Source organism: Siniperca chuatsi, linkage group LG6 (genome assembly GCF_020085105.1).
Source record: "Siniperca chuatsi isolate FFG_IHB_CAS linkage group LG6, ASM2008510v1, whole genome shotgun sequence".
Lineage (NCBI taxonomy): Eukaryota > Metazoa > Chordata > Actinopteri > Centrarchiformes > Sinipercidae > Siniperca > Siniperca chuatsi.
This window is the reverse complement of record NC_058047.1, coordinates 901841-918312: the sequence shown is the minus strand read 5'-3', so window position 1 is coordinate 918312 and position 16472 is coordinate 901841. Positions and strand designations below refer to the sequence as shown.

The 16472-nt window shown below is 42.4% G+C and overlaps 1 protein-coding gene across 1 annotated transcript; it reads left to right on the top strand.

Moving 5' to 3' along the window:
* Positions 1–344: 344 nt before the first annotated feature.
* diras1a (DIRAS family, GTP-binding RAS-like 1a) lies at positions 345–15211 on the top strand. Its single transcript, XM_044198972.1, has 4 exons — positions 345–561; positions 8474–8658; positions 8836–9006; positions 10529–15211. The coding sequence occupies exons 2-4, from the start codon at positions 8521–8523 to the stop codon at positions 10817–10819; spliced, it is 600 nt and encodes a 199-aa protein (XP_044054907.1). The 5' UTR covers positions 345–561; positions 8474–8520; the 3' UTR covers positions 10820–15211.
* The last annotated feature ends 1261 nt before the right edge of the window (positions 15212–16472 follow it).

Sequence of the window (16472 nt, the reverse complement as noted above, 5' to 3'; positions counted from 1 at the left end):
CGCTGTTGTATTCCCACCATGTCTGTTTTATCTTTTATTATTGTTTTTATTCGCCTCATGTGAAGCACTTTGCAACGTTTTGAAAACTGCTGCACAAATAAAGTTTATTATTATTATTATATAGTTGAATTTAGGGTCTTTTTAAAGTTTTATTTTACTTAGTTCATCTTATTTTTTTAAAGCATGCTCATATGTTAGTTATTTAGATTTCAGGCCGGAAATGAAGGTTTTGGCCAGTGTTTGAGTTCTGTAGATTTATATAAACCAAGCTTTTATTCTGAAAATCTAACGACCCCCCCCCCCAGCGGAAGTCTTTCTTCTTGTTTCTGCCATCGGAACGGAGGAAGGAGGTGATGGTGATGGAGGGAGGAGGAGGAGGAGGAGGAAGAGGAGGGCTGCTGAGTGCTGATCAGCAGCAGGGCTGACGATGATGATGATGATGATGATGATGATGATGATGCTGATGCTGTGAGTCAGAGAGCGGAGGGTTCAGGATGCTCACAGCCGCTCCAGAGTAGACAAACCCCGCACTCAGAGAGACTGAGGCTCCGAGGAGACACGGTGAGTCCGCAGACATCACACCGACACTCACACACCGGCAGCGGCGAGCGCACAGGCAGCAGCCCGGCCGCAGAGCTCCGCAGTCGGTCTGATTTCACAAACCGCTTCGGTGCTGCTGGGGCTCTGATTTCATCACTGTGCGTGTGCGTGCGTGTGCGTTCACCCAAGCTTCTGGGTGCGCGTGCCCGGCTGTGCGCGTGTCCGACCCGTCCTTACTATTGAGCGGAGTCAGACTGATTAACATGATGTGAGGAGATAATGAGAGTCTGCAGCTGATTGAAACGGAGAACAAAGCAGCAGGTCAGCGGAGCGTGCGTGCGTGCGCGCGTGCGTGCGTGTGTGTGTGTCGTGACGGCAGACAGCAAGACAAATACCATCATCACCGGAGGATCCCGCACAGGAATATTATCATTATCAATAATCATAAGAAAAAAGTTCTGCAATATTCAGATCGTTTGCTTAAGTAGGCCACAAATAAAACATATACTCCATTACAAGTACAGAAGTAGTAACAGCAAAATGTACTTAATCCATTCTTAAAGATCCTCAGGTATTCTCAGTACTTTAAGGCTGCTGCACTAACTGCTGGTGCTGACTGGATCAGAACCACATCAAACTAGAAATTAATGTTCCTCCCGATCGGTATTAGATTTTATGGTAAATAGACTGTACTTGTATAACACCTATGTCATAATATATTTATTTATAATAATAATATATTACATTATATCTATAATATTTTAGTTTCTAGCAGAAGGAAGCTGCGGCAGCAAAGAAAGAAAAGTAGGAAATGAATCGGAGAATATTAAACGTGGAAATGTTCAGTAGAAACTGTGAGTGAGAATAATGTGAGGAGTTGAAGTGAAGGTGTGAAACTGCAGTGAGCGTGTGTGTGATATCTATTCTCAGTGACAGTGTGTGTGAGTGAGACGGCGTCTGCTTTTTAGTCTGATGTTGTGAAGCTGACATGTTCGTATCTTACACGGTAGGAAAAACTACTCAGCTTGTGTTAATTAACTGTTGCGCAATATCTAGCATATTTACACGCTAATGGTCATACACTTACATGTGGAGGTGAGTGGTGTTATCAGTGTGTTTTAATTATTACATTCTACATTTATAAGAAATGTGACATAAGAACCACTGATTTAATTTAGTTGATAACATTGATTTTTCCACCGTCAGGCTAAACTGTGTTTTAAAAACGGAGTGAATTCAGTTTGCATACTGATGTTTTTTTATATGGAGTACCACAAGGCTCCGCCCTGGGTTCACTACTTCTTGTATTTCTGACGTCAGATTATGGATGAGCCAAACTTTCTTCAAGCTAACGCAGGACAGAAAGAGCAAAGAGAGAAACTGTGGCTTCAGTTTAATACACTGTCTCTGCACATTACACACTAAATCTGAGTTAATATCGACTCTGGCTTAACTTTCCAGCTGCATATAAAGAACAGAAGTAGAACAGCGTTCAAGTATTAAAGAATATTGCAAAGGTCTGGTATACACCGTCCACAGGTCTCCACAAACTATAAATCAGTTACAGCTCCTGCAGAAGGCTGAGTTTGAACTGGAAACAAAGATCTCTCATCACTTCAGTTCGAAAGTTATAGTGTCCGAAAGCAACATCATATTCTCATGTTCAGTGCTGGTGACACATGAAACTCTCCTGTCGAATCGTCAGAACAAAAGATGAACAGCTGTGTCAGAAAACATCTGGTTCTTTGTTAAAAAGTCAAAGCTACAAGAAGCCGGTGGACATGAAAACGGAAGGAAAGAAGTCAACTACGACTCCCAAGATGCATTTCACTAACAAACAAAGCTTCAACTTCTGTGACGTGCGCCGCTAACGGTGAGCTGAAGCTAATGATTATACAATCTGACGATTGAATTAATTCAGTTTTAAATTCTGGGTCGATTTTGGATGAATTCAGTTACCATGGCGATGTGTTTTGTTCACGACTGCATCGACGAAGCGTTTTGAATTTGCCACCTCTGACTGGCTCCGTCTCCACAGCGGCCCGAGGCTCATGGGTACTGTAGTATTGAGACACGTCCGCCAAACAAAACAGAAAGGAAGTTGACACAGAGGAGATTGTTTGAAGAAAAAACTGAAATGCTCAATTTGAATTATTATACTTATTATAATTATGACATTCATCATTTTATTGTTCCTTAACGTCCTCCTCGCAGTTTGTGTATGACATGTCATCTTTGTCATCTTGAACTGAGACTCCGAACGTTAACGTTGTCTGTCACTTGTAGTTTTCTGGTGTCTAATGAACGTTAAAGCGTTCGAGTCGTTACTGTGTCGGCAGATTGTTAGTCTTGTGTCAAAGGGCTGTTTCTTCCCCTCACAGGTTTATACTTTATTTTTCGTCTCTTTTGAAGTGGGTCTCTCCTAATCTAGAATGAGGCAGTAGATGCATATTTGGTTTTATTACCTTCTTACAGTTTTGTTCTGTATTTGTGATGAAAGCAGATTTATTTCTGTAGCTCTGATGCTGCTGGTTTCAGTCGGTGGTGTTTTCCCTGCCGCCTGCCTCCGCACAGGAAGTGACGTCAGATGATGTGGGCAGGCAGGTAACCGTGGCAACGGCCCTGCTGATGATGACATGTTTGCACTCCCCTCCGAGTGTATAAATCTCTGTCTCTCTCTCTCCTCCAAGCACCGTCTCCACGGCAACCAGACAACTCACGCACACACGCACACACACAGTACATTCAGGTGCTTCCATGGTTACATCCAGAAACACAATGGATGCTATCAGGAGGCAGGTGTGTGTGTTGCTCATTGTGCAGATTGATTAACGAGCTGCTAAATTTGCGGTTGAGATAAGGAGCGGTGACGTCAGTGCTCCGACAGAGACGTTCAGTTCTGAACAGCAGCAGCTGATCTGAAGTCAAACCTGAGAAACTCTGTATTTTTACATGCAGTTTGGTGTTTCTGTCCGTTAGAAGGATATTATCTAGAAGTCAAAGGGACCTGGACTTGCTCTAGATTCTTGAAGACATTTCACCTCTCGTCAAAAAGGCTTCTTCACTTCTGGTTGACAGGTGGGGAGTCCAGCCATTTAAACAAGGCAGCTTTATTTATAACACATAACGTAATACAACACATTTCAAACACTGAGGAAATTCAAAGTGTTTTACATGAGGCAAAGACATGCATTACAGCAACAATAAATAAACAATAAGAAATGAAAATCTAAACAAGATAAATTTATTGTAGAAAAGGTTTCAGTCGTAGTCATCTGGACACTGTTTTCAGAATCAAGACGTTTCGGCTCCCATCCGGAAGTCATTCTCAATTGTGAAAATGGTCTGAGAACTCAGAAATTTAAGCTACTCTGTGTTGCTTAAGCCCCGTCCTCAGGGAGGAGTCTACCTGAGTGTCTGCTGTTTACCCTGCCTAGTTTCACCTGAAACTGACCTCCTTTTGTTTCCATGATGGCCCAGTAATCAGTAATCAGGCCTATTGTTTTCTGGCTGCACCTCCCTCATCACTGTTAAGTACCTGATTAGCATGTGATTGGCTTGACCAAGGTGCTAATACACTGTGGTAAACTTTGGGCAGATTGAATCTCAGACCACCATTTCTGTTCAAAGAGGGGTTTTCTTTTTTCACAAAAATGGCTTCTTTGACTCCTCTTTCAACCCAACTCTTCTCTCTACTGAGACTCTTCACCTCGCTGTCTTCAAATGTGCGGTTTGTAGCTTTTAGATGCAAATGCACGGCGCTCTGTAATCCCGAGTTAGCAAAAACTCCCCTGTGGACCTGTGGACACGTTCCATGTCTATTCACGAGGAGTTCAGTGTGACCCCGCGGATCCAAGCGAGTACGCAGGCAGAGTGTCGCTTACCGTCTGAAAAGACACTTAATGCTTCCATTTATACGACTGGCAGTTAGTTTGGTAACATATAAAAGCCGAGTAGGCGGCAAGTGAAGGCATCACTTTGGGCTCTGGGTCGTCGTTTCTCGCTATTTTCACGAGTTTTCCAAACCGATCGATCGATGGAGAAAAGAGTCAGCAGATGGATCCAGAATGAAAAGCATCATCAGCTGCAGTCCGATACAAACCGGTTCAACATGAGCTCCAGCTCCACCAGCTGCAGCAGCAACATCCTGCTTTACATTAATGCACGAGGAATAATAACCTGATGATAGAATATATAACAGCACAGCAGCCACAGGGACGCTGCACTGCACCGAGTACTTTTAATACTTTAAGGACATTTTCCTGATTATACTCACAGACTTTTACTGCAGTAACATTTTTAATGCAGGACTTTTACTTGTAACAGAGTATTTTCAGTGTGGTATTAGTACTTCTGAACACTTCCTCCACCTCTGGGAACAGGTCCACAGAACCAGACTCTGGTGCTCTGTAGAGTTTCTGACCATGAAGGTGTAGACGCTCAGCTTGGCTCTTACAGCAGGGAGCAGTGGGAGGAAGCACCGGATGGTCTGATGGTATCTGCTGTTCTACAGACGTTATTACAGTCTGGATCTGCAGGAGGCTGTCAACTGTGAGTGGGATTATTAAAGGAGTAGATCAGAGATTTATTACAGGGAAATACTGGATTCTTTATTTTGGCAAAATAAAGAACTGCAGAGAGAACCAGTCTTTATTTGACATAGTACTTTATTAGAGACAGGCCTTTATTTCTAATTTCCCTGTCTGTTTTATATTTGCTATGTTAGTTAACCTCTTGTCTTGATAAATTCAGCACATAATGTCCATTTTCACGACACTAATTCCATCAGTACAACAGAGTAAGAGCTGAAATGATTAGTCGAGTTAAATTTCTGCACTGGTTGCCAATAAGTCACAGAATTGAGTTTAAAGTCTTATTACTTATTTATGGCTCTCTACATGGAGTTGGCCCTAAACTGACTGATGTGCTTGGGCAATGTAACCCTGCGAGACCTCTTAGCTCACTGGGGAGTGGACTGCCAGTGGTGCCCGGGGCAAAATCTAAACCAGGAGAAGCGACTTTAGTCATTATGCGGCACAGCGCTGGAACCAACTGCATGACGGTCTTAGAAATGCCCCAACCATCGCAGCTTCTAAATCCAGACTGAAAACCTTTTTGTTCTCTTCTTTAACTAAATGTTTTTAAAACCCAAGGCCTTATTATTATTTTTTATCTCATAGTTTTATCTCTTTTTTTATTCTGCTCTTTTTAATTGTGTCTGTACAGCACCTTGAATCTACCTCTGTGTATGAAACGGGCTTTTTAAATAAAACTGCCGTGCCTCGAGTTGTCGATCGACAGAAAATTAATCAACTAAAATTTTGATAATTGATCAATCGTTTTGGGTCATTTTTCAAGCAAAATTGGCAAAAATTTGCTGGTTCCAGCTTTTCATGAGGATTCACTGCTGGGTTGTTTTTGCTTGACATGATAGAAAACTGAATATACCTGTATGTGTTTAGACATTTGAAGATGTCACCTATTATCTGACAATTGAAAAAAAATCGCTGATTAATTTGTAATACAAAATAAACATTAGTTGCAGCTAATAATATGAATTTTATCTGGTCAGCATATTTTCGTTAGGTAAAATATACTGTACATTATACCTGGGGAAGGTCTGCAGACAGAAAGTCGTTAATAAAGTGAGTATGATCAACAGTGTGTAAGATTGTTTTGTTTTTTCAGTGTGAAAAATCTGCAGGACGTTTCATTCAAAGTAGTTTAACAACAATTGAAGAAAGTAGAAAGGGGCCTCAAAGGCCATTATTTGAATACGGGCTTGTATTTTAGAATTAACTAACATTTTACTCTTTAAAATGTTAAGAAATAATGAAATATACTCATCATAGTTTCCCAGAATCCAAGATGATGTCTTCAAATGTCGTTTTGTCCAACTAACAGTCCAAAACCCAAAGATATTCAGTTTACTGTGATATAATTCAGAGAAAATCAGAAAATTTTCACATTGGAGAAACTTTTTTTCTTTAATAAATGAATTAAACAGTCACAATAGTTATTAATGTATTTTCTGCTGATCAACAAACTGATAAATCAACTAATAGTTTCAGATTCATTTTGTGTTAATTGACCTTTTGCTCCTCAACTGGTATAGAAAATATAACCTCACTACATTTGAGTTGACAGTGATTGATTTCTCAGTAAAAATCAAAATCATTTTTATTTGAGAGCATCATCAGAGAGTGTGAGGGTATAAATCCCTGTCGAAGTAGATAATCTGGTTTCTGATGTCTCATGTTGAAACTGCTCAGTTGTCTTTCCTCCTCTCCTAATAAGTCTGTTTATTATCAGCTCTCCTCTTTGATGAGATGCAAAGCTCTAATCAATGCTCGTTAGTCATTCTGCGGGGGAATACAGCTCGGCATGCTCGGAAACTCCCTGAGGCCTTCGCTCCATCTTTTTAATTCATTCCCGTTCGTCACGTTATCTGTGAACACACTCAGAGAGAGTTCAGAGAGGACGAGGCTCCCATCAGATGCAGCGTCCACGTGTTTCAGTCACTGAAGATTTAAATGTCACAGAGCTGCAGCTGCGACACAAACAGGCTCGTCACGGCACTGTCTCTTACATAGAAAACACCCAGGTTATTATACATGTATTAGGCCTATCATATACATTATTCACATATTTAATATCTTGCTTATATTTTAAATGCTATTTTTGAGTTGAATATAGAATTCCCAATTCATGACAAAGGGTTTTATACTGGAAGAGAAGTTTTTATTGACTGAACTGAACCAGGACCGCAACAGCTAGCTAACGAGAGCTGCCTCATTGAACTGTTAGCTAACCTGAACCAAAGTATTTTAACAGCTAAATTGAACTACTAACAAACCAAAATGCTCCTAAGTTAGTGTTTGCTAACATGAACCAAAAAGTCACTAAAATTAACAACTAGATTTGAACCATCAGCTAACTTAAACCAAACTGTCACTAAACTGCGCTATTAGCTAACCTGAATCAGACTGTATTAGCTAGCCTACTTAACTGTTCCCTACTATGAACAAAGCTATTTTACCTGCTTAATTAAACTGTTTGCTAACCTGACAAAACGATTTTAGCAGCTAAATTGAACTCCTACCATACTAACCAAAATGTTTTAGCTCATAAGTTAAACTGTTTGCCAACATGAAACAAAAAGTCACTAAAATGAACAATTAGGTTACCTTGAACCATTAACTTAAACGAAACCGTCACTACCCTGAACCAAACTGTTGTTAAATTGAACCGTTAGCTAACCTGAAACAATGCTTAAAACGAACTGTTAGGTACCAAAAGCTAGCTTCCAAACTGTTTTATATTCTAAATTGAACCGTTAGCTAACGTTCACCGAACTGTTTTAGCTGCTAAGGTGAACCTTAAGCTAACTGTTTTAGCTGCTGAACCTGAAACAGTTTAACTTTTAAACTGAACCATCGGCTGCTGGGCTCGCTAACAGTGGACATATGCGGAGGCAGGATTTACATGCTCATTGTGATGGAGATGATCCGCACTTGAAGCAGGTTGGGCGTCCAGCTGAAGGACTCTCCCAGAATAAAAACACCAGAGTGGTTTTCATTTACCAGTTACTGTTGACTGCACTCAGACTAATTACAATCAGACTGTTTGAACACTTCCATTGTATTCAGAGTTCATGCTCATTCCCTTTTACTCCTGCTTTTAAAGTGTTACCAGATATTCACTACTCCATTACTATTCATTTTATTTGGTTAATTTGCAACAGATGGTGAAAATCTATCTAAAGAAATTCTGAATAGAATCTAAATCATTGTAAAACTGAACAGCAAACATGACATGTATACAATTAACTAAAACATGCAGTACTTAATTATGTGTACTTTGATTTCACATTTCCTGATTTGTCTTTAATTCTGCCATAATACAACTTTTCCTCTTTTCATCTCTTCCTCAGCATTCAGGTCAGCTATCCAGAGCAGCAGGCGGACTCCAACTCCCAGAATGCCCGAGCAGAGTAACGACTACCGGGTGGTAGTGTTCGGAGCCGGCGGGGTGGGGAAGAGCTCGTTGGTCCTTCGGTTTGTCAAAGGCACCTTCAGAGACACCTACATCCCCACTGTAGAGGACACGTACAGACAGGTAGGACACGGACTCGGTTATTAAAACTATTTTTTATTAAACACTGTGGTGATCTTTTTTCTGACCTTCCCACCTGATCTAAAACTGTGTTGTGTCATCTGAACTCTTGATTTGGTAATAACTGACTTGTTTAATTATTGATCAGTACCTGATGTTCTCTCTGTGGTGTCTCTGCAGGTGATCAGCTGTGATAAGAGCGTCTGCACGCTGCAGATCACAGACACAACAGGAAGTCACCAGTTTCCCGCCATGCAGCGCCTTTCCATCTCCAAGGGCCACGCCTTCATCCTGGTCTACTCCATCACCAGCCGCCAATCACTGGAGGAGCTCAAACCCATATACCAACAGGTCACTGTCTTTAATTTCATTTCTAGATGACAGTCTAACAGTCGCAGTATGGCACTTTTTCCCTCAAGGTTCATGTTTTATTTCACAAAAGTGCAATTATTTCTTCTGATGTTAGCAGTGGTGGTCTTTATTTCAGGTAAGGTGGTGTGCCTCCGCTATAAAACGCTGAACCCCTGATGTGTATGTGGTCTTGTATACTGTGGGACATTTAATTTGAAATGCAAATCCGTTACACAAGCTCTCTAAGCTTTTTTTAGTCTAATAAATAAACAAAATAAACTCACAAAATGTCAAGAAGGAAATATTCTTACACCTGTTTTCCATTTCACCATCTGAATTCCCGTTTCTCTCTTTCACGAACTATTACGAGCCTGATTGCCTTGTTAACTCATCGTAAAACACACTTCATTTAAACTCGACAGAAACAAAACTCACCGAAACGGTCTTGGTTAAGTCTTTAAACTGTTCCAACTAGTGTTGCCAACCGTCCCGTAAAATATGGAATCCCATAATTGGAAAGTAAAAGTATTTAACTGATACGGGACGCGCTTTTTTCCCGTATTTTTGAGAATCAATTCAGTGCAAGTCTATGGGAGAGAAATATTAAGACGTTGATTTGTACGAGATAGAAGGAAACCCTCCTGCTCTGTTATCCCATGCCCGACCTTCCTCTTGCTGCTCTCCCGCTTGATGCCTCTCCTGTCCCCGCCTGAAGCCGCCGTGTCTTCGTCCTGGTCGGAGCCGCTGTAAATCACCTCGGTACTGTATTCTGTATTGTCGTCAAACTGGCCTCCGTCGGTCTCTGCGGCTGTGTTCGGTCCCGGTCTGCTGCACGCTTGCCCGGTCCAGTTCTGGTGCTCAGTCAGAACTGCTAAGTTAGATGCACGGCTAACTGAGCTAACTAGCTAAAAGCAGTTAGCAGCAGTTATGACCTGATATGGGATTTGCTGCCCACTATCTATTTGGAGTATGAATTCAGGTGGACAGTCGTCTCAGTTCTTACATATTGCCCCTTTCGCTGTCAGATGTGACTTTTCAGCAGTTTCTCATGATCATCTTAACTGAAAACCTACATGTTAGCAGTCACTAAATATAATTACACATAAGAGAGAAGAAGTAAGTCATTTAAGGTATCACAGAAATGTAGCTATTATCTCTAAATGTGAGCTGGTCTGGTTTTCTACATACAGATGAGCTTTGAGGTTCCTAAGATACTGATAAAATATGCATCAGTTACAGTTAAGAACCAGTAAAACAAAGGGGTGTACTTTCTTCACTTTATTTTTCATCAATTTCTCTTTATCTACAAACAGAATGTCAAAAAGGCTTGTAGCAGAATTATTGGTTACAAAGTGAAAACTATAAACGTGTGTCTGGATTCATCCAGAGGACTGGAATAATTTTTTGAAAAGGACTGGATGTGAAGTTTGAGAGCTGTAAAGCTGCATTTTCTAGAGATGTTGTAACTTCAGGGCCTCCACAGACGTACAGTCCTGACTGACTTGATCCCGTGTCCCTCCAGGTTCTGGCCATCAAAGGCACCGTGGAGTCCATTCCCATCATGCTCGTGGGCAACAAAAGTGACGAGACGGCCCAGCGTGAGTTGGAGACGAAGGAGGGCGAGGCTCAGGCCGCCGCCTGGAAGTGTGCCTTCATGGAGACGTCGGCCAAGACGAACTCCAATGTGAAGGAACTGTTCCAGGAGCTGCTGGCCCTGGAGAAGAAGAGGGACATGAGCCTGAGCATCGACGGCAAGCGCTCGGGAAAACAGAAACGAGCCGACAAGCTGAAGGGGAAGTGCAGCATCATGTAGGGCGGTGGCGGTGGCGGTGGCGGTGGCGGTGGCGGCGGCGGCGGCAGACTCGCTGTAGAGATGTGGAAACAGCAGAGGAGGCAGGAGGGGGGAGGGGAAGCCTGCTGATGAACTCGACTCCCATTGAGACTCCTCCTCCCATCTTTCCCCAGCTCTGCATCGTGGAGGATAGGTCTTCTTCTTTGGTGGCTCTCCTCTTCCGTCTGTCTGAACACTGAAGCCCAGAGGAACAAAAGTATGAGACCGACTGATAATGGAAACTTTATTTATACCAGGGCCTCAGGCTCCTCCTGGCCCTGAACTGGATTGTGTTTGTGGCCCCAAAAAACATACACACACAGCTAACTGCTGCCACCGTTAACCATCACACTAACATTATAATAAAGGAATACTCCACTGATTTGATCGTGAACTTTGGGCCAAGCTTGAATGTATAGAAGCAAAAATCAGAAACTGACAGAAAAAGTACATATTTATGATTACAGTTAAGCTCCGATTTGTTTCTGCAGTTCCTACAATACCCAGGATTCATTGCAAAAGCTGAGATTCAGTAAAGTTCTGCACTGGCCTGACACTGAGACTCAAACCCGGCCAGAAGATGTTTCTTTAGGACCCAGTTTGACTGGTCCTGCCAAATTTGACACCCAGACCCAACACAAAAGCTGTATATTTGCTTTATTTCATCAGTTACGAACTGTTAGCTCGCAAGGCTAATGCGACGCATTGGGTACAGAAAGAAAGAAATTACTTTATAAATTTGACAATACCCAAACCTGAACCCAACCAGAGACCCAAGCTTTACATAAACTAAATGGCCCAAACACAACCTGACACTTGACATTTATTTGGGAACCGTCAGGTTCAAGTTGGGCAGAGCTTGAGGGGCGATCAGGTGACAGTTTTGAAACAATGGTAGATTTCAGACAGAGGTTGAACAAAAGCAGTTTCTAATTTCTAGCTGGTGACCAGTGATTTTGCTGACTGAAATGACAACTGTCGTCAGCAGGTTGCTGGAGTATAAATCTATTCAAGAGTAGGACAGAGTTGCTAACGTTAGCCTAAAGTCTGACAGCATCCAGGACCAGCTCCCACACCGTGGATGTTCCAGTCCCTAACGAGGCTTTTTCTATTGTAACCTGCAATCCCACAAAATACTGGAGGTAGCTAATGATATGCTAACTCTTGGCCTTGGAAGTAACGTTAGGTTACTACTGTAAATAGTAATAAGAGTTAAACGTGCTACCGTTAAATTACAGGAGATAACCAATTCCACATTTTACTCGGGATTTTGGTTTTGGAAAGACTAAAATTATATTATCACCTTGCTAACATGCACACTTCACCCACAGTCGGTCCTCACATGGTGCTCTGGATTGGCTGCCTCGTGACTTTTCACCACAAATTGATCAAAAAATGCAACCATTAAACAGCAAATGAGACTGAAAAACAGCGAAGTATTCCTTTATCTAATAAGACCAGTGACATTTCCATTATGATTCTCTTCTCGGTGGTTGTGACAGTAAACGACAGGATGTTTTCAGCTCTGCGTCGGCTCTGCTTCCTGCTGTCATTAGAGGAATGCCTACATACAAGCTAAGTGTCTTTACCGTCCACGTAAACACACTCAGTGTTTTCGGCTGCTCTGCTGTCGACAGCAGGTGGCCTGACGAGCTGACGGACTGCAGTGGAAACAGCAGACGCTCTCACGTTAAAGCATCAGGAAACTCCAAAAGGCTTCAATGATTTCCCAAAGCACAAGCTGGCCTTTCACTCTGTTTTCATCTCCGTCAGGCTCACTGGATACAACATCTGTTAGCATAAAAACAAGTAGCTGCTGATGGACCAGCAGTGGAAGCATGCAGCTGTATATATGATTTAAAGGAACAGTCCAAGATTTTGGGAATCATCTCCAGAGTCAGATGTTTCAGATGGATATCAGTTTCATCTGTGTGTCCAGTACGGAGATAGGTCCAGAACGTGTTTAGCCTAGCTTAGCATAAAGACTGGAAGCATATGGAAACTGCTAGCCTAGCTCCATGAAAAGAGAAAAACAATCCACCTTACAACAATTTATTTTCTGATTTAAAGAATTTAACAAGCTAGCCACCATCCTGTAGGCAGCAGGGTTTGGTTGACAAACCTGACATCCGCAGAAGATTAATATTTTTGTTTTTAGGGTTTTATGCATTTATGGGTTTTTTGAATTAAGGATGTATCAGTAAAACTTTCCCTGAATTCTCACTTAAATTGAACATGTTTACACCATGCGCTAAATCCATTAAAGGGGAAGTCCACCAATTGTCTGTGTTTCCAGGTGTTGGGGCGAACTACTGCAGATGTTTTAAAGTAGAATAAAGCCTTTAGTGTCTCAGCTGAGTGAAGACTGACAAACGTCCTCTAGTGATGTCACTTGAGTCGGCGTCGGCTGAAGGCTACGAGTTTGAAGATGTGGAGTTGGAAAGAAGCGAGCTCAGCAGACCTCTGCAGCCTGCTGCTCGTCTCTGCTGCAGGCTGCGTTAGCCGCTGCTAGCATAACACACCACAATCTCACACCCAGCTGTCAGAGGGAGAGCTGCATTGTGGGTAATGTAGGAGGCAGGTTTAGACGAGGAAGAAGAATGTGTGGAGTAAGAAAGACGATCTCTCTGGTTCTGCTGCAGCGATTGAGTGACATGATGAATCTTTAGGACTATAGCTGAGGTCAAAGTACGTTGTTGAGTTTGGAAAGAGTCTCACCAGCGGCCCATTTAGTAGATCCATGGAACTGTTCATGTTCCAATTTCCATTTTTCTGAGACTTTTCTCACGTTGGCTTAGTGTTTCAATTGAAAGCTTGTGATCCTGATGAAGCACTGAACAAAACACATTGCTGTTATCTGTTGTAATAAAAAGATCCTGATCATATATTTGTACGGGCTGAACGCTTGTGGTGCAGCCAGAACCTCCAGCATAAAGCTTCCTCTTTCATGTAAATCAGACAGACTCGGAGCCGCTGGAACGGGGATTTGTTTCCCTTTTGATGGCTAGTTCAGGGTTTCTGCCAGCAAATGGCTGCCCTGCGTGGTCTTTGCTGTGCAATGTAGTGCCGGTGCTGGTTTTCCCTGAAGCTCAGTTAGATTTCCCTGCTTCCACTCTTGTTGTGCTAAGCTAGCATAATGACATCTTGGACCTATCTCCTGATTTCTAAACGTTGAACCGTTCCTTTAGCTAGCAGCGAAGAGGACTGTACGTTGTCTGAGCAGCCGCTGTATATTTGAAATGCCTTTCCTACCACTTGACTTGACAGTTTTGTATATTATCCGAACATAAGTGAGCTTAAAACTTTACGAAGCACAAACACAACAAACTAAACTCGGAGAGCGACGAGCCGATAAGCACACGTTCATCCTGCAAAACTCCCCCCATCAGTTATTTACACGAGTCCATGCTGATCACATTTTATGCACTTTTGAAAAATTGCTCCACGTGTTTCTTTTCACTGTAAAAAGCTTTCTGACATGTTTTGTGTCCGTTACATCTCCCGGCTTCAGCAATATTAACTTTGTATTTCGGGAGCGCTGGGGCTGCAGGAGGGACGATCACAGAGAACTAAATATCTTCAGTGTCAGCAGGTTGCACCAGCTGTTTATATGTTCAAGCCTGAACTTGCTCATGTAGCTTAGTTTTCATACGTGTGAGACTTAAGCAACCTGCTTTATTTTAGGGGTCCATCATTTTTAGATTGTCCTCACCTGAGGACAGACGGCTGTGGCTGACAGGAAGAAATCATTTGTTGCTAATTCTGAGCCTCAAGACTCATGAATTTATTTTTAAAAAGTGCTCCATTTATTAAGTGGAAACTGCATTCCTCATGTGAGCTGAAGTCTCCCGCCACAGTTTAAGTGAAAGCAGCTGATGATCAGCCAGCGAGCTCAGGCCAGCTCAGGTGGAAACTGGACTACTGACACTCTGACAGCGAGCCACAGCTACCGGGCTGGTTTATATACTGTGGGGCTAAATGAGTCACAGGTGTGTCTCAGTGAGGCGATGAGTGGCAGGTGTGCAGGGGGGAGGTCAGGGGGGGGTAACGTGTTGAATTAAATTGTATGTAAATGTTATCTCTCCACATTACAGTCTAATAAACCGGGTTTGAAATGGAGAATCCTACATCGTTCTTATTTATTTTAGTTATTTCTGCTTTGGCTTTAAAACAAATCAAATTTGAGGATATTTAAGAAACTGGATCAGAAGCCGTGTGAGGTGTGTGTGTGATGGGAGGTTTCTGAAAACGGTTGACGGTTGTTTTGTTCTTCTTTCCTCCTTAAATATGTTTGGACGGGCTGGATGTGGTCGACGCTCTGTTCTCTCTCATGTGAAGACTGACTGAATAAAAACAGCGCTGCTGTACAGAAAATAAAGATCTTCGTTTCTTTAATTCACAGCTGATGAAAACCTGTTAGACATACCGACATACACACTACAGTGAAAAAAACACAACAAATGCTACAAACATACCTGTGTGTTACGTCAGACATGAGAATAAGTGGCTGCGGTGCCCTGAGCTGAGCCTGTCAGGCAGAGATCCTTCCAAGGCTGGGCTCTCTGAGTATTTGTACCTGTTTTCCTGCTGCTAACAGTCACTACAAAGTTCTCGCACACCTGAAAGTCTTACCGACGTGTGTTGGATCGAAAACCTTGACTGTAAAAGAACTTTGCTAAAACACATTTTCTGAAACCATTAAACACAAAACCTCCTCTTCGAGCACTGTTTACAGAACCTCTGACTGCTCTCGCAAAATGAAACTCTCGCCTCGAAACGGTTTCACCTGCGTTCAAAATCATAAACAGAGTGATCAAAATGACGCACACCATCACGCAGTCAGTGAACAACACAGCCCCGCCCTCAGGAAGGAGTCTACCTGAATATTTGTTAATAGTTTAAAACGGAGATGGTTCCTGTGGTCTGCTAATTTCCTGGCTGTGTTTTCGAGTTCCCGAACCAGATCCACGGTTTTCTGCCCAAGGGCGGGGCTTATGTAGCACAGAGTAGCTTAAATTTCCAATTCCGTCCCATTTCTTCACAATTGAGAATGACTGAAAACAGCGTCCAGACGACTACGACTGAAACCTTTTCTACGATAGATCACTCCTGGACGAATGAGGGACGACACCGTCTTAAGTGAGAAATGGTTTAAGGTGTCGAGTCTCTACATGAGGTCCGGCAGCTGAGAACTTTGTTCAGCCAGGGGGTTTTAGTGTTTTAGCAACTGAGGAAAACTGTAATAAAGTGAGTCCGAGTGATCGACAGCGTGCAGAACTGTTTTCTGACGAACTGCAAACTGTCAGTGTTTCTAGTTAAAATAGAAAAGCTGCTGTAAATTAGTTCGTTTTTAGACGAGGTGATCCCGGATGTCAAACTGGTTTTGTCGCCCAGTTACAAATAACAAAATCCTCAGAGAAGAGTCGGACGGGTCACAGCACAAGTCAAAGTCAAAGAGATGCACGTACAAAAGATCAATAAAAGAGGAAACACACTTTAACAGTCACAAATTCAACCCACATGTCAGAAAACAAACATCCTCCTCTTCCACTGAACCAGGGGCCAAAGATACATAGAACGATTATAGAAGATATCATAGAAGCAGCATCTTTAATAAGCATATTGATCCGGCTCC

Excerpts from the sequence above, each read along its gene's own strand:
- diras1a (XM_044198972.1), top strand. The coding sequence starts at position 8,521 with ATGCCCGAGCAGAGTAACGACTACCGGGTGGTAGTGTTCGGAGCCGGC. Across the intron at positions 8,659-8,835 it reads TAGAGGACACGTACAGACAG|GTGATCAGCTGTGATAAGAG; the intron begins GTAGGACACGGA and ends GTGTCTCTGCAG. Across the intron at positions 9,007-10,528 it reads TCAAACCCATATACCAACAG|GTTCTGGCCATCAAAGGCAC; the intron begins GTCACTGTCTTT and ends GTGTCCCTCCAG.